The sequence below is a fragment of the Musca autumnalis genome, unplaced genomic scaffold, assembly GCF_047663935.1.
Source record: "Musca autumnalis isolate F117 unplaced genomic scaffold, ASM4766393v1 scaffold_1, whole genome shotgun sequence".
Classification (NCBI taxonomy): Eukaryota; Metazoa; Arthropoda; class Insecta; order Diptera; family Muscidae; genus Musca; species Musca autumnalis.
In genome coordinates, this window is record NW_027411644.1 from 34713264 (window position 1) to 34737935 (window position 24672).

A 24672-nucleotide genomic window follows, 5' to 3' on the forward strand; every position below is an offset into this window, starting at 1 on the left:
AAAAAAGAAAATGACCCAAAAATGGATTTTTCCACCTCGCAACTTGTTTCTCCAAAAAAACAAAACAATTGACTTGCTTATTTCTACAATAAAATTGTTTTCAATTTGCACAAACATAAATCAACGAATAATTAAAAACTGCTGATTGATTGTTTTTAGGAAGAAGAAGAGTTGCAAATGTTTGCTAGAAGCAATTTGTCCAGCAAGAATTTGCAAACTCTCAGTGAAAGAACTGTCAAAATGTCTCTCTCGAATTGCTCTCTTTTGCTGGTTTTTTGTGTTAACAGACGACTTCCAGCAACAATTGGTACAAATTTTAGGGTAACCAGACAGACCTAATGTTGGTACTAATAAATTTTGTCGGGAAATTCATCGCTTCTTTTAAAAAGGGGAATTTTCGGAACAAGTCTCGTCTGGAGGCACCTCTCGGATCACTTTGAAATTTTGATCATTGATTGTCCTTATTATCCTGATCACAAAGATATGTTGTTTACCGGGGGAAGTCCATACTTCGCGGGATATGGGTCTTGAATTTTTCGGAAATGTTTTATTTTATCACCATTACGGTTTTTATGGGCACTCCTCGGATCGGTTTAATTTTTTTTCAATCACAAGTAGGCCTTTTTGTCCCTATCAAAATTTCAGGGCTTCCCTTGAACAACATAATACGAATGGTGTTAAGGTGAAACATTTCCGAAAAATCATAACCCGTATCTCGGGAAGTGTGAACTTCCCCCCTACATCCGGAAAACTATATATCGTTGTGATCAGGATAACAAGGGCTACTTGTGGGGGAAATTTCAACCCAATCCGAGAGGTGCCCCTAAACAACACGTGTTTCCAAACCGCTTTGAACAAGTGAAGTTTCGGGGCAACTTTCGGACAGGGCTGACATTTTCAACAACCCCGAATAGAGTGCTCTATCCGAGGTTTCAATTGCTTTGCAGGTAGTAAAATTTCGTCAAAAAAAACTTCAAGTTCTAAGAAGGTCTATTTTAAACAAAAACATTCGGACATCTCTTCAAAAAAAAAAGTTAAAATTTTTCGCTTAAATTGACTTTAAGGGCTGTTCGAGGATAGTGTCGAACTTTTTACCGAAAGTAGCTCTTTCGATTCTACATACAGCGATATAATTTTTGTTGTGGGCAAGTCCCTGCTTTCGGCCATAATGAACCATAAGCTTTAAACAAAATCCTTGTTTTGAAATACGTTGACCAAAAATGGACAAGGTATCTATCGTAAAGAATGACTGCCAAAATTGGTTCTTCAGGTACCTACACAACAAAAGTTCAACACCATTGCACCAGTTTAAGGGAGCATGTTTAAATTTTAAAAGCAGATCCTGAGGCATATATTTCGAAATCTCCAAATATTTAGTAGACAGAAGGCCATTCAAAGTTTTCCCTAGTGGACAGAAAACCTTTTAAGGCATTTTCTAGAAAACAGAAGAGCTTGCAAGGTCGTCTCTAGAAAACAGAAGAGCTTGCAGAGTCTTCTATACTAGAAATAAGATCCTTTAGGCTCATTCCTAGTAGACCACACCTTTTGTTTTCCCTAATAGACAGAAGGACTTTTGAGGTCTTTACCAGACCTTTTAAGGTCTTCTCTAGAAGAAAGAAGACCTATTGAGGCCTTCTCTAGAAGACAGAAGACCTTTTAGTAGACCGAAAACCTTTTAAGATCTTCCCTAGTACACAGAAGACCTTTTGAAGTCTTTACTAGACTTTTTAAGGTCTTCTGTAGTAGACAGAAGCGGGTTCTTTCGTGTACATGTGTTTGTATTTGTTTCGTTTTTCTGTGTTGGGAGCAGCATATCCCGGAATGCCTGCTCTGAATTCTTTTGGTCTGTGCCGGGAGGGAGGAAAAGCCAGTACCATTATATCTGTGATCAGTTTGTCACATCAGCATCTTCACCCACATCCAACCTTCGGTGAGATGCAATAGATGTCAGGAGTGGGTGCATCTAAGGGGTTGCTCTGGACTTATCTGCGTGAGGGACTACGACAGGGACTATGTTGCTGCATGCTGCGTGAACACAGTCCCCAGTGAGTCGTCGTCGGATTACGAAACTCCCTCGTCGTCTGACTACGAAACTCCCCCGCAGTCCCCTCGACAACAACCGCATACGCAGCCTTTAACACCAGCTGTTGTTGTCCCAATCCCAGATAATGCATCCTTTTTGCAATTTAATTGCAATGGACTCCGAGGTAAGATCGAGGAAATAGTAGATTTCATGAGTCGGAAGAAAATCAAGGTCGCGGCGGTTCAAGAAACCAAGCTCAACCACAACTGTAGCTTACAACGTTGTGATGGTTACAATGTGCTAAGAAAAGATCGCACCAGAAGTGGAGGTGGGGGATTAGCTTTCCTATTGCACCAGTCTGTCCAATACAGACCTATCTCGCTTGAGACTGTCTCTAATGACCCGTACATGGGATGTATGGGGGTAGCAGTCAGGTGTGGAACTGTCGAGATAGAGTTGTTGAACGTATACATCCCGCCGAGAAATAGCTGTATCTCAGATTACGTGCCTAATATTAGCCCGCGTTTGGAAGGTTATAATCGCCTGGTCCTGGGGGACTTTAATGCGCTGGATGAGCAGATTGACAGCTCTTCGTTTTGCACGGTCAATGAGGACGCCCCTACCAGAATTAGAGGAGAGTATCACAGCTCACCAGACATAACCATCGTGTCACCTGGTCTGACAAATGACGTTACCTGGCGACCCGTCATTTCCCTTGGATCAGACCATCTCCCCATAATTGTCTCCATTAGCAAACCACCCGATTTCATTACCTCTGAACGCCGCACATTCGTCAATCATAAGAAACCTGATTGGCCGGGTTTCAGAGAGTTCACCAATCACCGCTTCAGAGAACTGCCCAATCCTTCTGATGTTCGGGTAGCGAAAGGACGTTCCGAGACATCATCAATGCTGCAGCCATGGCGAGCTGGTCCCTGTGGTCGAATACCCGAAGTAAGACCAAACCTCCCGGCAGGGGCGACGGGATTAGCAAATGAGCGTGATGAGCTTCGCCGAACCAACCCCAATGACCCCAGAGTCAGGGAGCTGACACTGGAAGTTAACAGGCTGGTCGGCGAGCATAAGCGGAACAAGTGGTTAAATCATCTGAAGAGTTGCAACATTGGAGCTGGTATAGGTGAATTGTGGGCAACGGTTAAGTCACTCTCGAACCCTGGAAGAAGGAAAGATAGGACCTCAGTCACGTTTGGCGACGTTACGTTGACTGACCCAAAAAGGTGCGCAAGTTATTTCAATCGACAGTTTGTCGAGCACCCCGAGAGTGACAGGGCGAAGAGAAGAGTATTACGTCGCATCAGATCTCTTCCTGCCGAGGAGGAACCACCACAGTTCACGATGGATGATGTTGCCAATGCCATCAGGAACGCTAAATCATCCAAAGCGTTGGGCCCTGATGGAATCTCCATGGTAATGCTGGATGAGCCGGGAGTGGAGTATCTCACTAAAGTTCTCAACTTGTCGCTAGCCACCATCGTTGTTCCCGAAGTCTGGAAAATTGGCAGGGTGGTCCCACTACGGAAGCCCGGCAAGCATGCCAGCAAAAGTGAATCGTACAGGCCGATTTCGCTTCTGTCGCCCGTAGCAAAGACCCTTGAGGCCTTAGTCCTCCCCAGTGTCAAGAATTGCTATCAAGTTGCTGATCATCAGCATGGATTCCGTAAGCAGCACAGCACGACAACTACGCTGCACGCCATTACCACGCATATTTGTCAAGGACTCAACCAGAGACGGCCGTGCGATAGAACAGTGATGGTGGCGCTTGACTTATCAAAAGCGTTTGATACAGTCAGGCACTCCACGCTGTTTGAGGACATTGAGCAGACAACCCCCCGGCCAAGCTTGAAACGTTGGATAGTCAATTATATGTGTGGACGCCAGTCGTACGTGGAATTCAGGAACAAGATGTCCAAACCCCGTAGAGTGAAACTGCGAGTTCCCCAAGGTGGGGTGATATCTCCGGAACTGTTTAACCTCTACCTCTCCTGTATTCCGCCCCCTCCAGACGGCATCGAGATCGTAACGTATGCGGATGATTGCACGATCCTGGCGTCGGGTACCTATCCTGATGACATCTGTGAGAAATTGAACAACTATTTAACCGATTTTACCACCTTTTTCCATTCGAGGAATATGCAGATTTCCGCCACAAAATCAACAGCCACTCTGTTCACCACATGGACAGCGCAGTTTGGAAGAGAGTTGAATATCAGGGTCGATGGTAACAGATATCCGACCACAAACTGCCCCAAAATTCTAGGGGTCACATTCGACACCACTTTCACGTCGTCCGCGCATGCCACAGCTATCTGCGATAAACTGAGAACTAGAAACAAGCTCCTCAAGTCCCTAGCCGGCAGCACTTGGGGTGCAGATAACGAAACCTTGTTGGCCACGTATAACGCGATAGTTCGGTCTGTGGTAAGCCATGCGGCTCCAGTCTGGTCCCCGAGATTGTGTGATTCGAACTGGAAAAAGATTCAAACTTGCCAGAATGCCGCCCTGAGAACAGCGACAGGGTGCCTCCTCAAATCTTCAGTGGACCATCTACATGAGGAGGCAAAGATTCTTCCAGTACGACAACATAATGAGATGCTATCGTTGCAGTACTTGCTCGGGTGTTACCGTGAGAGCCATCCCAATCACCATCTGCTGGCCACCGATACACCCAGGCATATCAAGAAGGATATTCATGCTCTAGAGACGACGGTCCAACAATATAGGAGAGAACCTCTAGATCAACAGGCATATCAGGCAGGTTTGAACAGCATTCACACGGACACAGTTGCTAAGACCATAAGCAATTATTGTGTGAATGCAGTCATCGGAGCACATCCCCCATCTATCGCAGCTGAAGAGCGTCAGCTGCCACGACAAACCAGAGTAGTTTTGGCTCAATTACGCTCGGGATATTGCAGTCGCCTAAATTCCTATTGGGCGGGAATCGATCGCGCCGTGCAAGACATTTGCCCAGTATGCGGTATAGGCCCGCACGATACTATGCACCTATTCAACTGCCCCGCTAAGCCTACTCATCTGACTCCAGTGGATCTGTGGTTACATCCCATCGAAGTAGCCAACTTCCTGGAACTGGATATAGACCCAGAGCCAGATTGAACAGGAGAACGAACATACAAACATAATAATAAAACACTGTTACAAAAACAAGAACTAGGGAGGACCTTAAAAGGTCTTCTATCTGCAAGAGAAGACGCTAAAGGTCTTCTGTCTACTAGAGAAGATCTTCTGTCTACTATAGAAGACCTTAAAAGTCTAGTAAAGACCTCAAAAGGCCTTCTACTCGTATCTACAAAGGAAGATCTTAAAAGGTGTTCGGTCTACTTGGCATGACCCTAAAAGAAATTTTTCTACTGTAGAAGACCTTACAAGGTCTGTTGTCTACTAGTGAAGCCCTCAAAAGGTCTTCTGTCTAGTAGGAAAGATTTTAAAGGGTGTTCGGTCTACTAGAGATGACTCTAAAAGAACTTCTTTATACTGTAGGAGACCTTGCAAGGTTTTCTGTCTACTAGGGAAGACCTTAAAAGATCTTCTGTCTACTAGAGAAAACCTTAACACGACTTCTGTATTCTATAGAAGACCTTAAAAGGACTTCTGACTACTAGGGTGGACCTTTAAAGGTCTTTTATCTACAGGAGAAGACGCTAAAGGTCTTCTGTCTACTATAGAGGACCTTAAAAGGTCTTCTGTCTACTATAGAAGACCTTAAAAGTCTAGTAAAGACCTCAAAAGGCCTATCTACAAAGGAAGATCTTAAAAGGTGTTCGGTGTACTAGGTATGACCATAAAAGAACTTATTTCTACTATATAAGGTCTGCTGTCTACTAGTGAAGCCCTCAAAAGGTCTTCTGTCTAGTAGCAATGATTTTAAAGGGTGTTCGGCCTACTAGAGATGACTGTAAAAGAACTTCTTTATACTATAGAAGACCTTACAAGGTCTTCTGTGTACTAGGGAAAACTTTAAAAGGTTTTCCGCCTACTATTGAATACATTAAAATGTCTTTTGTCTGCTAGAGAAGACCCAAAAAATTCTTCTCCATAAGCACTAAAGTGTTTTTAGATCAATGGTGGGAAAATTGCGAGAGACTCGTGTATTTTTTACACTTTTGTGTATGAGACCGAGCATTTCTGCCCAACAGTGTTTTAGATACCTTCGATTTTCCATTACACACTTCTATAATGGATTTACCTGAATTCCAAAAATATTTTCTCTCCCAATCTTTGGATCTCTCAAAAAATACTAACAATTTTGAAAATATACCACGTAAAGCCTAATTTGTGACAAGTAATTGAAACATTTCAGAATTCTAATTAAAATCAAAAGATTTTATTTAACCTGCCAAATGGTGATTCTGACACTGATTTCTTGTTATCAGCTTTTTAAAGATTTCAAGTTAAGGAAAATTAATAGCTAACGAAGTTGAAACCCCCCACAAACTAATAGCCAAAAACGGTTCGTTTGTTATTCTGCTTCCGTAATGGAATCGCTTCATCATCATAATTGTCATAGTTGCGGCGGGTGTTATTACGCATTCAAATGCCATACACTTTGTATTCAAAGCGGGAGCTTGTCCCTACACACACACATTAAGTAATGTGGCAAATATTTCCAACTTTTAATAATTGTTCTTAAGAAAAATAAGAACCATAAACTTTGGGATTCCGTCATTTTAAGCTAAACCAGGCGGAAAGTTAAAAAAACGTTGGTGTTTTTTTGGAGTTGGGTGCTAATTTGGAATTTGGTGTTGGTGCTGCTGCTGTTTTATTTGGTGTTTATGTGGATCAACCTCCTCATTTGCATTTTTCAGTATCATGTCAAACAAAAAAATGGCAACCAGAAAATCTTCAAAGCATGACATTGTTTTGTTTTTGTTTTAAATTGGCATTTGAAATTATTGTTTTTTTGTTTGTTTGTCTGTTTTGCATGCCCCGTCAAAAATCTGTTTGTTTTGCTTGTTTTGTTTTCATTTCTTTTTTTGTAGTTTAATGTCTCACCTACAAACGCCAAGTTTTCACATTCTTGAACCCCTAACACCACCCCTAACAACAACATTTTATACACAACCATCACCACAACAACACCATCAGCAACAACAACAACAAGCATATCAATCACAAGCAACTACCTCAAGACAAAGCTACATTTGGCCACAATTGTTTAATACTTTATTACCAATTAATACGGCTTTTAATAGCTATGAACCTGAGGCGGAATTTGTGCCACTAGAAGCTGCCGAGAATCCTCATAATCCACATGGTCGTACATCAACCTCGACAACGACAGCAACATCCAGCAATGGTGCTAGCGAGGAGAAACCTTTTGGTAAGTGAAGACTTTTTAATTTAAAATTTTTTCGACGATCTTCAGGTGAAGGGTACATAATAGAGCTGGCAAAAAATCGATGGCACTATTGATAATATCGATTATTATTTAAAAATTCAATATCGATAGATAGTTTTGTCTATCGATATTATCGGAATTAAAACCCCTAACCTGAAATCCATTGAAATAAATAGAAATTTCGCTGCTTTTCGGTTATGTGTGTGTGAGAAAGTAATACTATGTTTACATTTACGAAATCCACTCGATTTCATCTGCCAATTCCTTTGTGTATACGTCAAATGAAAACTCATCTGAAATCGATTGGATTTCGAAAATGTAAACATAGTATAAGTCCGTAGTTACACGTACACATTTTTCGGAAAAGTAAAATGCATTTTTTTTTAATATTTTTAAAAAATAAAACCAATTGTTTATTCTCCTTTACATTTCTGTGAACTATTGCATAATTTCAAGAAAATCATTGACATTTCCGCCATTTTCATCTCCAAATTAATGGCGATGACAACTTAACGATAATATCGATATCAATCGATGTTGGGAATATCGATGGTTTGCCAGCTCTAGTACATAAGCAGCATGGTACTCTTGCTCAAGTCATTTCTACTAAATGCATAAATGACAAGTACGACCTAATTCAAATGTGTTTCCGACAATTCTTTATCACTTTACCAGAGAAATGACTCAAGGTTTCGGTACCTAAGCGGCTGGGTTTCTTGCTTAAGTCATATCTGATAAACGTATAAAAGGCAAAGGGCACACAAGTTCGAATATGGCTCGGCCGTTCTTTATTCTTTTACCAGAGGTGGCTTAAGCAAGAATGCCATGCTTCTTATGTTACGAGGCCTTTAACCATGAATGTCATACCCGTCGTCTTAATTCTTTCCTTTGCCCTTCGTCAATTCGCAACATACTAATTTCCTCTTCCTCCCTTTTCCAGATGTCGATGTCATAACCACGGATGTCAATGGCGGCAATGGCCAAGCCCAACCTGGCCTATTCTTCCATCAATCCTTCCCCTTCTTGGGCAACAATTTCTTCAATAGTTTTGGCGGTTTCGGTATTGGCACCCAGGAAGAACCCTGGTGGAAAGGGTAAGTAAATTTTGGTATTATTGAAGAATAGGGAACTTTAAGCGGGAATATTTTTTTTAGCTTTTTAAGAGGGTTACTATAAGAAAGGCGTCGTCATCGTCCGTAGGAGACTTCTATAGAATAGTAGAGCTCCGAAGGAGACTTCTATAGCATAGTAGAGATCCGTAGGGGACTTCTATAGAATAGTAGAGCTCCGTAGGAGACTTCTATAGAATAAAAGAGCTCCGTAGGAGACTTCTATAGAATTGTAGAGCTCCGTAGGAGACTTCTATAGAATAGTAGAGTGTTGTGTATTTTGAAATAAAAAGAAGCACGCGATGAATAAGATTTAATTCAATAATTCTTTATTAAATACTTAACACAACAAATCTTAATATTAATCAAAAATGGAGGTTGAACGGTTTGTACTGGTTGATAGTTAGAATGGCAGTGAGTTATGCTAACAATAACTAGAAAGCAAAAAGCTGTTACTTGAAAGTAACGATTAACGATTTAGTACAAAAGATACATTTGCATTGAGTAGAAAATATTAACAGTACAGGGTTGCCATCAACTATTAATATATATTGAAATACACCACAATCTCCCAGGCTAAAATTGGACATGGTCTGACAAATGAGCAGGAGGTCTTCTTATCCGATTCGAACGCCTTAACGCTGTTGGTGTTTCTGGTGTAGACACTTGCGGCTGAGTAACGACTGGATTGGTGACTGGATTTGCAATTGTCTGTTCAATTCTGATTTCATCAAAGGCAGGTTTCTTTTTCGGTTGCACATCCTCAGCGAATGTAACAGATTTTTGTGGCTTTGGCACCTCGGATTTGTAAAGTTGATTAATATGACGTTTCAGCTCGTATCCATTATCAAGCTTAATTTGATAATGTAAATTTCCAAATTTACGTATGACAACTCCAAACTTCCACGTAGGCTTATTTCTGTCGTACCAACGGACCTGTACCCTCTCTCCCAGGCTTAACTGGCGTACTTTAAACCGAGTTGGAGAATCTGAACGCTGCTTCGTTGGGCGAATTGCATCCAATTTAATTCTTAAAACACGACCAAGATACATTTCTGCGGGGCTCTTCCCGTTTGCTAATGGCGTTGCTCTGTAACGTAAAACAATATCTTGAACTTTTTCACAAACGTTACCTTTTTCACCTTCCATTGCCTTGAGCTTGCACTTTAATGTTTGAATGTACCTTTCGGCTAACCCATTTGTGGCTGGATGACCTGGGGCGATAAACTTTTGAATTATTCCATTTTCCATACAAAATCGTTTAAAATGGCTGCTTTGAAAAATTGTGGCGTTGTCGGAAACCAAGATTTGAGGAAGACCATGAGTCGAAAAAATGTTTTGAAGTAGAAGTATAGTTTTTTCAGTGGTTGGGGCCTCTCGAATCACTCGAACTTCTGGCCATTTTGATTTTGCGTCCACCAACACGAAAAAATAATGATTTTGAAATGGTCCTGCGTAGTCGATATGGACCCTTTGAAAATTTCCACTTGGTTCTTCCCATTGGTGTGTTATTACTTTCGTAGGATTTTTCCTCACCTGTGCGCAATTTTGGCAGGCTCTTACCAAATGTTCAATGTCGGAATCTATGTTTTTCCAGTAACAAAATCTTCGTGCTAACTGCTTCATTTTGACAACGCCGCTGTGTGTATGATGTAGTTCATTGAGAATATACGGACGTAGGTTTAGAGGGATGACCACCCGATCGCCACGAAATATAACTCCATCTTGCAAAGAATAGCTTGGATCCAAGTTTTTCCCGCTCAGAAGGTCTATTTTCAAAGTTGCTAATTCGGGATCCCTTTCCGTCTCCTTTGCTATTGTTGCAGCGGTAACCGTTGATGACGATATTTGATTGATGATTTGATCTTGAATGTTTTTGACTTCTTCGTCCAAAAAATGTTGAAATTTGATATTAGCCTCCATTGGAGCTCTGGACAAACAATCTGCATTTGAATTGTCGATGCCTCTACGATGGACAACTTTGTAATTAAAATTTTGTAGAAAAGACGCATACCTGAGTAATCTTGCTGACGTCATCGCTGGTGTCTTTGCACTTTGGTGAAAAATTCTTGAAAGTGGACGGTTGTCCGTAATAAGGGTGAATTCTCTTCCCATTAAATACGTAAAAAAACTTGTCAACAGCATACACAATAGCCAACGCCTCACGGTCCAATTGACTGTAATTTTGTTCTGCCTTTGTTAAGGCTCTGGATGCAAATGCTACGGGGCGCTCTACTCCGTTTATAATATGAGATAAAACAGCACCAATACCTGTGGGACTTGCGTCACAAGCCAAGGTCACAGGTAAGGTTTCGTTGTAGGGTGTAAGTACCCTATCAGCAACAATTTCTTTTTTGAGATTTTTGAAAGCGTTTTCACAATTTGATGTCCACACAAACTTTTTCCCCTCTTCTAACAATTGTCGCAACGGATGTGTTAAAGTTGATGCATTCGGAATGAACCTTGAATAATATGTAATCATGCCAAGAAATGTTCGCACCTCATTAACGTTCTGTGGTCTTGGCAAATTTATTATGGCTTCGATTTTACTTGGGCACTTTGATATTTTGTTGTGGCTGACAATATATCCTAAATACTGCAGCTCGGTTTTGAAAAATTCGCACTTATTTTTGTTGACGTGTAGTTGATTTGCTTTTAAAACTTCCAAACATTTGATTAATCGCGTCTCGCATTCGTATATTGTACCACCATGTATAATAATGTCGTCGAAATACGATATTGTGCCGTCAAGGCCTTGTAAAATTTGATCCAAAATCCGATTGAATTCACTTGGTGCAGTTTTTATACCAAAAGACAATCTATTCATTCGATATACACCTCTATGTGTCGAAATTGTTTGTATATCCCTGCTCTCTTCATCCACTCTCACATGTAAGTACGCTTTGTATAGGTCGAGCTTGCAAAAATACGTTGAATTTTTAAGTGTATTGAAAATTTCATCAATTCTTTTGATTGGGTAGTGTGCAGGTTCCAATTGTGGATTTACACCAATTTTGTAATCTACACACAAACGCACATTACCATCTGACTTCGGAATGACGACCAACGGCGATCCCCAATTGCTGGTATTTATTTTTGAAATTATTCCATCTCGCTCTAAGCTGTCCAATTCACGCTCCACCTTTTCTCGCAGAGCAAAAGGAACTTGCCTCTCACGCACAAACATTGGCTTTGCCCCTTTCTGCAACTTCAAACAGCACATAGCATCAGGTATACAGCCAACTTGTTGCTTGAAAATTTCTGGATAATTTTTAAGAATTTCTTCCACTGGTCGCACCTCGAAAATTGCACCATGCTCACCTTTTTCACATTCTAAATCGACATCCGTTAGATTTATATGTAAATGACGTATCCACACTCTACCCAGCAGCGCAGAATGTTTTGAATTTACTATGTACATCTCTTCTGTTGATGTTTTGTTTTTATATTTGACTTCCACATCAACGACACCAACTGGAACAAAAACATCTCCGGTATATGACCGAAATGCCATATCTGCTTTTCTCACAGGGTTTTTTAATTGCAATTTATCGTATTCGTTTTGAGGGATTAACGTAAATCCTGCACCAGAATCAATTTCGAACTTTTGCACTTTTCCTTCTATTTGTATTTTTGCATAAAATTTTTGTGTATCCCTTTTTGACATTTGTTGATTGTTTTGATAAATATCGATAATTTTGTTTATGCCAAAATAATCGTTTATGGGGTATGTTCCGTGAGATCCACTTGAACTGCCTTGAGAGTCAAACAGCTGATTGCACTGATCGACTGTGTGTGTGTGTTTACCAGTTGTTGATTTCTTTTGCCTCATCTTCATTTGTATACATACTTGTCGTACGTGACCACTTTTCCCACATTCACGACACTTTAACATTGATTTTTTTACTTTGCATTCATTTGCAATATGATTTGAACGACCGCAACGCAGACACATCCCTTCCAAGCCTAATTCGCCGTAGTTTATTCTCGTTGCTGATTTTGAACGGTGTTGACTGCGACTTCGATTTTTCTTTTGTCGGCTTTGATGAAGTTGATTAATTTCTGTTGATGATGGGGTATTATGCGAAATAGCCTGGCTGTCAAGTTTTGCCGCTTCCATTGTTGTTGCTTTATCTACTATTTCTTTAAACGATGCATTCGGCGTTTGTAGTAGCTGCTCACGTATATGTGTATCTCGCAAGCCTCTTATAAATTGAGAGCGCAAAAATATATCCGCCACAGATTTTTTGCATTCGCACTCAAACTTACATGAATTTGAACGTTGTTGTAGAACTGCTACAAATTCAGATATGTTTTGGTTCTCATTTTGAACTTCACAAAGGAATCTATGTTGTTCAACCAAAACATTCTTTTTCGGACAAAAATGTGTATTTAGAAGTTGAATTATGTCATCATAACTTAAATCACTTATGTTTCTTGGGGCTGCTAATGTTGCTAGCGTTGAATATGTTGATGACCCAATGTATTGCAACAACAATTTAGCACTAGTTATTTTATCGTCGAATACACCTTTTAACTGCAGATGCAATTCTAAACGCTCTTTATACGTTTTGAAGCTTTCTTTTGTAGGTTCAAATTGATCGAAGTTTGTAATAATGTTGACACTGGTAGACGTTGTGGACGACGCTTGTTGGTTCTTCATAGCTGTTGCCATTGTATTAATGGCTTCTAGAAGTTGCGCCAATTGAGCTGACTCCATTTTGCGTTGCAAACGTTGAAGAAATTTATTGAATTTATGCACAGATTCTTATTCAAAGTTTATTGAAATTGACTTTACACTCGTCGCCAATCTTTGTTGTGTATTTTGAAATAAAAAGAAGCACGCGATGAATAAGATTTAATTCAATAATTCTTTATTAAATACTTAACACAACAAATCTTAATATTAATCAAAAATGGAGGTTGAACGGTTTGTACTGGTTGATAGTTAGAATGGCAGTGAGTTATGCTAACAATAACTAGAAAGCAAAAAGCTGTTACTTGAAAGTAACGATTAACGATTTAGTACAAAAGATACATTTGCATTGAGTAGAAGATATTAACAGTACAGGGTTGCCATCAACTATTAATATATATTGAAATACACCACAGTAGAGCTCCGTAGGAGACTTCTATAGAATAAAAGAGCTCCGTAGGAGACTTCTATAGAATAGTAGAGCTCCGTAGGAGACTTCTATAGAATAAAAGAGCTCCGTTGGACACTTCAATAGAATAGAAGAGCTCCGTAGGAGACTTCTATAGAATAGTACAGCTCCGTAGGACGTAGGAGACTTCTATAGAATTCAAGAGCTTCGTAGGAGACTTATATAGAATAGAAGAGCTCCGTAGGAGACTTTTATGGATAAGAAGAGCACCGTAGGGGACTTCTATAGAATAGTAGAGCTCCGTAGGAGACTTTTATAGCATATTAGAGCTTCGTAAGAGACTTCTATAGAATAGAAGAGCTCCGTAGGAGACTTCTATAGAATAGAAGAGCTCCGTAGGAGACTTCTATAGAACTGAAGAGCCCCTTAGGAGACTTCTATAGGAAAGAAGGCATCCATAAGAGACTTCTTAGAATAAAAGAGCTCAATAGAAGACTTCTATATAATTGTAGATCTCCGTTGGAGACTTCTATAGAATAGAAGAGCTCCGTAGGAAACTACTATTGAATAGTAGAACTCGGTAGGAGACTTCTATAGAATAGAAGAGCTCCGTAGGAGACTTCTATATAAAAGAGATCCATAGGAGACTTTTATAGAATAGTAGAGCTCCGTAGGAAACTACTATAGAATAGAAGAGCTCCTTAGGATACTTCTATAGAATAGTAGAGCTCTAGAATAGTAGAATAGAAGAGCTCCGTAGGAGACTACTATTGAATAGTAGAACTCCGTAGGAGACTTCTATAGGAAAGAAGGCATCCATAGGAGACTTCTACAGAATAGAAGAGCTCCGTAGGAGGCTTCTATAGAATTCAAGAGCTTCGTAGGAGACTTCTATAGAATTGAAGAGCTCCGTAGGAGACTACTATAGAATAGTAGAACTCCGTAGGAGACTTCCATAGCATAGTAGAGCTCTGTAGGAAATTCTATAGAATAGTAGAGCTCCGTTGGAGACTTCAATAGAATAGAACTACGGAGCTGGAGACTTCTATAGATTAAAAGGGCTCCGTAGGAGACTTCTATAAAATAGTCGAGTTCCGTTGTAGACTTCAATAGAATAGAAGAGGAGACTAGAAGAGCTCCGTAGGAGACTACTATTGAATAGTAGAACTCCGTAGGAGACTTCTATAGTATAGAAGAGCTCCGTAGGAGACTTCTATAGATTTCAAGAGCTTCGTAGGATACTTTTAAAGAATTGAAGAGCTCAGTATGAGACTTCTGTAGAATAGAAGAGCTCCGTAGGAGACTTCTATAGGAAAGAAGGCATCCATAGGAGACTTCTATAGAAATGAAGAGCTCCGTAGGAGACTTCCATAGAATAGTAGAGCTCCGTAGGAGACTTCTATAGAGTTCAAGAGCTTCGTAGGAGACTTCTATAGGAAAGAAGGCATCCATAGGAGACTTCTATAGAATAAAAGATCTCCGTAGGAGATTTCTATAGAATAAAAGAGCTGCGTTGGACACGTCAATAGAATAGAAGAGCTCCGAAGGAGACTTCCATAGAACAGTAGAGCTCCGTAGGAGACTTCTATAGAATAGTAGAACTCCGTAGGAGACTTCTATAGAATAGTAGAACTCCGTAGGAGACTTCGATAAATAGTAGAACTCCGTAGGAGACTTCTATAGAAAAGTAGAGCTCCGTTGGAGACTTCTATAGAATAGAAGAGGTCCGAAGGAGACTTCATTAGAATGGAAGAGCTCCGTAGGAGACTTCTATAGAATAGTAGAACTCCGTAGGAGACTTCTATAGAATAGAAGAGCTCCGTAGGAGGCTTCTATAGATTAAAAGAGCTCCGTAGGAAACTACTATGGAATAGTAGAGATTCGTTGGAGACTTCTATAGAATAGTAGAGATAGGTAGGAGACTTCTATAGATTAGAAGAGCTCCGTAGGAGACTTCTATAGATTAGAAGAGCTCCGTAGGAGACTTCTATAGAATAGTAGAGCTCCGTAGGAGAAGTTTATAGCATAGTAGAGCTCCGTAGGAGACTTGTATAGCATAGTAGAGCTCCGTAGGAGACTTCTATAGAATAGAAGAGCTTCGTAGAAGACTTCTATAGAATAGAAGAGCTCCGTCGGAGACTTCTATAGAATAGAAGAGCTCTGTAGGAGATTTCTATAGAATAGAAGAGCTCCGTAGGAGACTTCTATAGAATAGAAGAGCTTCGTAGGAGACTTCTATAGAATAGAACAGCTCCGTAGGAGATTTCTATAGAATAGAAGAGCTCCGTAGGAGGCTTCTATAGGAAAGAAGGCATCCATAGGAGACTTCTATAGAAAAGATGGTCTCCGTGGGAGGTTGCCTATAGAATAGAAAGTATCCATAGCAGGCTTTCATAGAATAGAAGAGCTCCGTAAGAGGCTTCTATGGAATAAATAAAAGGAATAAATAAAATATTTCCATATTTTTGTGATCACCATATTCACATATATGATCTGTCGCCATAGTTTATAGTAAGTAAATCAGCAGATATCACTCAACTGGTTGAAATTTATTTAATTGAATAGTTCCCCTCCAATTCAATTAAATTAAATGATGAAAGAGAGCAAATAAAGCAAATGCTGGTTGGACAAACACCAGCATTTGTGTTGTATTTTATTGTATTGCGCTGTGTTTGAAGAAAAAAAAACTACATTGCCGTGAGTCTTTCCATCCATCCAATACTATACTGGGGAGGATATACTGGCAATTCATCTTTGTATGTATTCAGCAATGTAGTGCAAACTTACAATTTCGCAGTATTCTATGACTAAATGGAATTGCTATGTACAAAGAGAAGTACCACTATAATATATAAGTGTGTATGTATGTAGGGGTACATACAATTATCAGACCTCTTTCTCTACAAGCCACTGACCGCTAACCCTGATCTTTCAACACTTTCAAAGCTGTTTGTTGGCTGCTACTTGCTTGCTTGTCTAGCGCAAACAATTTGCCATAATTACCCGTCAGTCGTATCAGCAGCTTTATTCAGCGGCGGTTTGTTCTGGAAGCTTTGTTTTCTTCAATTTTCTTTAGAATCACATCTGCCAAGCATCTGTGTAGGAAATATTTTTGTATGACATACATACAGATATTTATTTCGTATACATTAATATGTACATTAGTTGAATGTTGACATAATCCATTATCAGATAATGTATATTTACAATGGTTTCGATTATTTTTTTCCATTCTTTACATACAAAATTCAAACGTTCAATGAACTTTTATTATGCTTATTAAACAAATACGAACATATAATCTATAATAATAAACATAATCATATCGATGTACATTTATGTGTTTAGCATCATGGTTTATTCGAAAATGGCTCGTGATCTTAGATGAGACACTATCTAAGATTACACAATATACACATATTTACATACATAACTTGCCGATAATGCCATGGAATTTTATAATTTGACACCAAAATCGCTTCTAAATGTAAATATTTATTAGATTTGTAATTTTTCTCAATAATTTCTTTGAGTATAACAGTTTTTGCTAATTTGTTATACAACAAAAGTTTTGTTCTTAAACATTTTTTAAGTATATAAAATTTCTGAATAACTGTTATACCAGATAAGTAAGTGTTATACAACTTAAATAATTGTTATATTACACAATTTGTTTAAAATTATTGTTGATTATAGTTTTCGAAGTTTATAACAGTTTTCCAAGGATGTTATTCTCTAAAATGTATCATTTATATGTCTTTGGTAGACTGTTATACAACCAAATTTGTGTTTTGTAGAATTTTCAACATGTTTTCTGGTATATAACAGTTGTCTATAACTTTTATATTACGTAAATAATTATTGTTGATTATTTTATAAAATATTTTTCAAAGGTCATGACAGTTCGGAATAACACTATTATTCCTCAAAATGCATCTTTCAAGTATTTTTGGTAAACTGTTATAGAACAATATTTGTATTTTGTCGATTTTTAAACTTTTTTTCAAGTGTATAACAGTTTTCTATAACTGTTATGCTGCATAGCCAACTGTTTTGCTAATTAAATAAGTGTTATATAATATGTTTAAAAATATTTTTTTCATTAGATTTGTTTATATTTTCGAGTGTTATAACAGTTCGCTAAGGGTATTATTCCTCAAAATGTACCATTTATATGTTTTTGATAAATTGTTTTACAACTGTATTTGTGGATTTTTCAAAAATTTTCAAGTTATAACAGTTTTCTATAACTGTTATACTACCTGACCATCTGTTATACAACTTAAATAATTCTTATACTAAGGAATTTGTTTAACAATTTTAGTAAATTTGTTGATAAAAAATATTTTAATATTTTTTCGATGGTTATAACAGTTTGTCAACATTTTATTCCTTAAAATTAACTGTGAAATTAATTTAAAATTTATCATTTATGCGTTAATTATGAATATTTGATATTTAAACATAATTTAGATTGTCAATATTACATTAGTTCTGAGTGTATAACAGTATATATTTTCTTAATAATATTTTATCTGACAGTCCAATAAATTGTTGTAAACTGTTATACAACTAAATGTGTGCTTAATAATTTTTTCAAGTGTATAACGGTTTTATATAGCTGTTATACTAGCTAAATAATTATTATCCTAAACAATTTGTTTAATAATTTTAATAAATTAATTGAAAATTAATTTTTGAATATTTACATTGTCATTATTACATTAGTTCCAAGTGTATAACAGTTTATATTTTTTCTTAATAATATTTTATCTGACAGTCTGATAAATTGTTGTAAACTGTTATACAACTAAATGTGTGCTTAATATTTTTTCAAGTGTATAACAGTTTCATATAACTGTTATACTACCTAAATAATTATTATACTAAACAATTTGTTTAATAATTTTAATAAATTAGTTGAAAATTAATTTTTGAATATTTCGATTGTCATTATTACATTAGTTCTGAGTGTATAACAGTTTATATTTTCTTAATAATATTTTATCTGACAGTCTAATAAATTGTTGTACAACTAAATGTGTGCTTAGCAATTTTTTCAAGTGTATAACAGTTTCATATAACTGTTATACTAACTAAATAATTATTATACTAAACAATTTGTTTAATAATTTTAATAAATTAGTTGAAAATTAATTTTTGAATATTTTTCGATGGTTATAACAGTTTATCAAAACGTTATTCCTTAAAATGATTTGCTATATTTCTCAAATCAATTAGAATTATTTAGTTATTTATGCGTTGACTATGAATAGTTCTGAGTGTATAAAAGTTTATAATTCCCTATTAAAATTTGGAATTTTTTCTGACAGTCTAAAAGATTTTGGTAAACTGTTATACAACCAAATTTGCATAACTGTTATACTACATACATATATAACTGTTATACTATAAATATAACTGTTATACTACCAAAAACATTTTACACTACGCTATTTTTTTAAATTTAAACAAAATTGTTGATCATAAGTTTTTTTTTAATATTTTTGGAGTCTATAACAGTTTAATTTTTTTAATTTAACAGGCCAACAGACTTTTCTATACTGTTGTACATCTAAATTTGCGTTTTTGTGTATTTTTAAACATTTTTTCAAGTGTATAACAGTTTTGTATAAGTGTTATACTACTCAGTAAACTGTTATACTACTAAAAAATGTTAAAACTAAACAATTTGTTTAGTATTTTTATTAAATTTGTTGATTATGTATATGAATTTTTGTATATTTATTCGATGGTTATAACACTTAGCTGAAGGTGTTATTTTTCAAAATTAACTGTTATAATTCCCTATTCACTTGGAACCTTAAAATTATGTGTTGGTTTAATATTTTGAGGCTTTTAACGTAATTTATATCCGATCCTTTTGCATTGCTTTTGGGTGTCTAAGAGGTTTTTATAAATGCCCATATTTTCTCAATAAAATTTTTGAAAATTCTCATTAGTATTCAGAATTAATTTTTTGTTATTAAATCGGTAATTCATAAAGTACAATGTTATGGTTGTAGTTATCAATTTTTTTCAGTATAACAGTTTCTGGTAAACTGTTGGTTTTTTCGCTAGTATACAAGTTTCTGCTAAACTGTTAGTTTTGTTGTGAGTATAACAGTTTTTGCTAAACTGTTACATTCTCAAATACAGTTATAGGGTGTTACAACTAAATTTGCGTTTTGTGAATTTTTAAACATTTTTTCTAGTGTATAACAGTTTTGTATAAGTGTTATACTACTCAGTGAACTGTTATACTACTAAAAAAATGCTATAACTAAACAATTTGTTTAGCATTTTTATTAAATTTGTTGATTATATGAATTTTTGAATATTTGAATATTTATTCGAAGATTATAACACTTAGCTGAAGGTGTTATTTTTCAAAATTAACTGTTATAATTCCCTATTCACTTGGAACCTTAAAATTATGTGTTGATTTAGAATTTTTAGGCTTTAAGCGTAAATTATATCCGATCCTTTTGCACTGCTTTTGGGTGCCTAACAGGTTTTGTAAGTGTCCATATTTTCTCAATAAAATTTTTGAAAATTCTCATTAGTATTCAGAATTAAATTTTTGTTATTAAATCGGTAATTCATAAAGTACAATGTTATGTTTGTAGTATATCGATTTTTTTTCAGTATAACAGTTTCTGCTAAACTGTTACTTTTTTTGTGAGTATAACAGTTTTTGCTAAACTGTTATATTCTCAAATACAGTTATAGGGTGTTAATTTTTGGCAATATATGTTTTTTTTTCGAATTTTGTAAGTGTATAACAGTTTTGTGTAACTGTTATACATCGTAAATCAACTGTTATACAGCAAAATTTGTTTTTTAAAGTTTTATTAATTTGCGGATAATTCATTATTGAAAATTTTTAAGGGTTTCTAAAAGTGTTATACTTTAAAATTAATTGTTATACGACTAACTTCAGCTACTCCGATGACTGTTATACACCTTCCCCACTTGCACAACATTTCTAATTATTTTTTTATTCTATTTTATATTTCAGACCCAATGTATGCACCGAAAAGGAGGAAGACGAAAAGGACATGGAAGCCTCCGATGAAACTGAAGAAACCCAAACAGCTGAGGGCACTGAAATTGTTAAACAACCCTCCTATGGACAATTCCATTTCAGTTTGAATTCATGCGTTGAAAAGCCCAACAAATATGTCTGTACACGAGTGTAAGTATGTCAGGCTTGAACGAAGACGAAGAAAAAGAACTAGAAAAGTGATGGCTTGACTTGGTGTCTTTTTTGTTTTGGTAACACATATGAGCCAACACTGTTCCAAAATAAACGGCTACAAAATTGAAATCAAAATATCTAATTATTGTTTGTTGTTGTTGTTTTGTTTTTGCAGTGTAAACAAAAATGGCAAAAAGAAAACTTTGACTATTTCACGTCAGTGCTGTCATGGCTATGCCCGTCCACGTAATGCCGCTTATGCAACCCCGTGTGAGAAAATCGATATCAAAGATATTGAGACAACGGCTGGCGATATGGGTGCCAAAGAGTTTGTGGCAAAAGCTAAAAACAGCGGCTTAGCCGATATGATCAGCTCAAGTAAAAATGTAACCGTCTTCTTGCCACTCGATGAGGCTTTCAATGCATATGGCGATGCAGCACAAAGTGAAAATGTAAGAATAACACCATGGTGATCTCAATCACGTTTTCATTTAATCTTTATATCTTTGTTTTTGTTTTTTTCATAGAATGTGGTGGAAATGAAATCCGATGATGGTGTAAAACAATTATTCTTGCGTCATGTGGTGGATGGTGAAATCAATTTGGAAGATGTCAGCAATGAACAGGTGTTGAAAACCCATGCCGATGGCCAAACCGTGCGCGTCAATAGCTATCAAATGCCTTTGACTTTGAGTCGAGAACCCTATCGCTATACCGCCAATTGTGTGCCCATTGTAAGACGTGATAAACTTTCCGAACAGGGTATGGTCCATACATTGGCCGGAGTTATGCCATCGGTTAGCAAAAATGTTATGGATATGATTCGTGAACGTAGTGATATGTCCATCATGCGTACCGTCTTGGAAAATACCAAATTGAGTGAACTGCTGGAAGGTGAAAAACCAATTACGATTTTTGTACCCACCGATAGTGCTTTCGATAAGTTGGAACCCCATTTGCGTCGGGCTTTGAAGGAGGGCAAGGGTTGTGCTACAAGTAAGTTGATAATGTATTTTTTGGAAAAATTAAAAAAATAAATAGTAACGATAACTTTTTGTATAGAAACATTTGTTATCGATGAATTTTCTCACAGAAAACTTCCATATCAAACTTCATTATGGTTCACGTTTCCCGTTCGTCTTGCTCATAATCCGTTTCACTAGTTTTTCTATTGGAAAATACATTGTGGGTAACATTTTCGCTAAATAATATAATTATCGATAACCTTTCTCAAAGAAAATAGCATTGTTGATGGCATGACACAATAATACAGGTACATCGGCAAAGACAGCTGATTATCACATTAGTTGTCAAAATGCTTTATTGTGAATAAAATTACATACATAGTAATGCGTTATTTTGACGTTTGGTGTGGTAAATGGCCCGATTATTGTTATCGATGTAACACCTTCTTATTCCGCCATTGTTGATGGCTTTGATTATCAACGGCTTTCCCTGCATTTAACATAATTATCATCGATTCCCTGCATTCAACATAATTATGCATTCAACACCATTATCGGTGACCTTTTCTATAGGACATTTCATTATCGATAACTTTTCCTATTATTTTCCTCACAATCGATGATATTTCTCATAAGAAATTTATTTACCGATATTTCTATAAGAAAATGTCATTATCAAAGAATTTTCTTTAAGGAAAACAGCCTATCGGTTATCACGATTTATATAAAAATTGTCGATAACAACTAATTACAGATAGTTTCCTATAATTTTCTTATAGAAAACATAACTATCGATTACACTTCTGTCATTATAAATGACTTTTTATACAGGAAAAATCATTATGGATGATTTTTCGATAAATATGTTTATCGATAACATTTCTCAAAGAAAATATGATTACCGAAAACTTTTCTACGGAAAAACTTCATTATCGATAAAGTTTTTTTTAAAGAAAATGTGATTATCGGTGTCTTCTTCTGTAGTACATCTGATTATCGATAACATTGCCTTTAAAAGTATCATTATCGCTGACTTTTCGTATAGGTAATATTTTTATGGATGACGTTTACTTATAGAAAATGACTTCACCGATTACTTTTCTTGCAGAAAATTTCATTATCGAAGAATTTTTTTTAAGAAAGTCAGGTTATCGGTAGCCAAAACTATAAAACACAACTATCGATTACATTTCTGTAAATATCAATGTGTTTTTATACCAAAATTCTTAATGAATGGCTTTTCCGATAAATATATTTCGATAAATATGTATATCGATAACATTTCTCAAAGAAAATATGATTATCGATACTTTTCTACAGAAAAACTTCATTAACGATAAAGTTTTTTTTTAAAGAAAATGTGATTATCGGTGTCTTCTTCTGTAGTACATCTGATTATCGATAACATTGCCTTTAAACGTATCATTATCGCTGACTTTTCCCATAGGTAATATTTTTATGGATGACGTTTACTTATAGAGAATGCCTTTACCGATTACTTTTCTTGCAGAAAATTTCATTATCGAAGAATTTTTGTTAAGAAAATCAGGTTATCGGTAGCCAAAACTATAAAAGGCAACTATCGATTACGTTTCTGTAATTATCAATGTGTTTTTATACCAAAATTCTTAATGAATGGCTTTTCCGATAAATATATTTCGATAAATATGTATATCGATAACATTTCTCAAAGAAAATATGATTATCAAATACTTTCCTACGGAAAAACTTCATTATCGATAAAGTTTTTTTTTAAAGAAAATGTGATTATCGGTTACTTTTTCTGTAGTACGTATGGTTATCGATAACATGGCCTTTAAACGTATCATTATCGCTGACTTTTCCTATAGGTAATATTTTTATGGATGACGTTTACTTATAGAGAATGCCGTTACCGATTACTTCTCTTGCAGAAAATTTCATTATCGAAGAATTTTTTTTAAGAAAATCAGGTTATCGGTAGCCGAAACTATAAAACACAACTATCGATTACGTTTCTGTAATTATCAATGTGTTTTTATACCAAAATTCTTAATGAATGGCTTTTCCGATAAAAAAATAATAATTATCGATAACGTTTCCCAGAGGATATATAATTATCGAATCCAAAACTTTATTATCGAAGACTTTTCCAGTGCAAAAATTTATTATCGATGGCGTTTCTTAAAGAAAAGACTATTACCGGTGATTTTTCCTGCTGAAAATTTCATTTCAGCGGCAACTTTTTCTATAAAAAACGTAATTATCGATAACGTGTCTTGAAAAAATACCATTGTGGGTGACTTTTTCTATAAAAAAAACGTAATTATCGATAACGTGTCTTGAAAATTTACCATTATGGGTGACTTTTTCTATAGGGCATTTCATTATCGACAATTTTTTCTAATAAAGATCTCATTGTCGATGACTTACTATATTGGAAATTTATTTATCGATGACCATTCTTATAGAAAACATAACTATCGATAACGTTTCTGTAATTATCAATATGTTTTTCTATAGAAAAATTCAAAAATTCATGACTTTTACGATAATTAATTTAATTATCGATAACGTTTTTTAGAGGATATATTATTATCGAATTCTTTTCTAATGGAGAACTTTATTATCGATTGCGTTAAATAAATCAAATACTATTATCGGTGGCTTTCTTAAAGAAACGATTACCCTTGACTTTTTCCTATTAGAAATTAATTTATCGATAAGTTATGTTGCTAAAAATCTCATTATCGATGGTTTTCTCTATAGGAAATATATTTATCGATGGCATTTCTTATAGAAAATTCCACTATCGATAAATTTTCTTTAAGGAAATCATAATCGATGACATTTCCGATAAATAATATAATTGTCGATTATGTTTCTCAGGGAATATATCATTAGCGAAAACTT

At 36.0% G+C, this 24672-nt stretch overlaps 1 protein-coding gene across 8 annotated transcripts in view; it reads left to right on the forward strand.

The window, feature by feature from the left end:
- mfas (midline fasciclin) overlaps positions 1–24672 on the forward strand; it is a 69547-nt gene that overhangs the window by 40468 nt on the left and 4407 nt on the right. For 4 of the 8 annotated variants that reach the window (XM_073972501.1, XM_073972496.1, XM_073972491.1 and 1 more), the window contains exons 3-7: positions 7255–7382; positions 8341–8494; positions 20636–20812; positions 20991–21267; positions 21343–21811. In XM_073972501.1, the coding sequence (XP_073828602.1) occupies positions 7255–7382; positions 8341–8494; positions 20636–20812; positions 20991–21267; positions 21343–21811 (1205 nt within the window). Of the gene's footprint in view, positions 1–7041; positions 7383–8340; positions 8495–20635; positions 20813–20990; positions 21268–21342; positions 21812–24672 lie in introns of all 8 variants that reach the window. The other 4 variants (XM_073972476.1, XM_073972459.1, XM_073972467.1 and 1 more) reach the window with 1 other exon arrangement.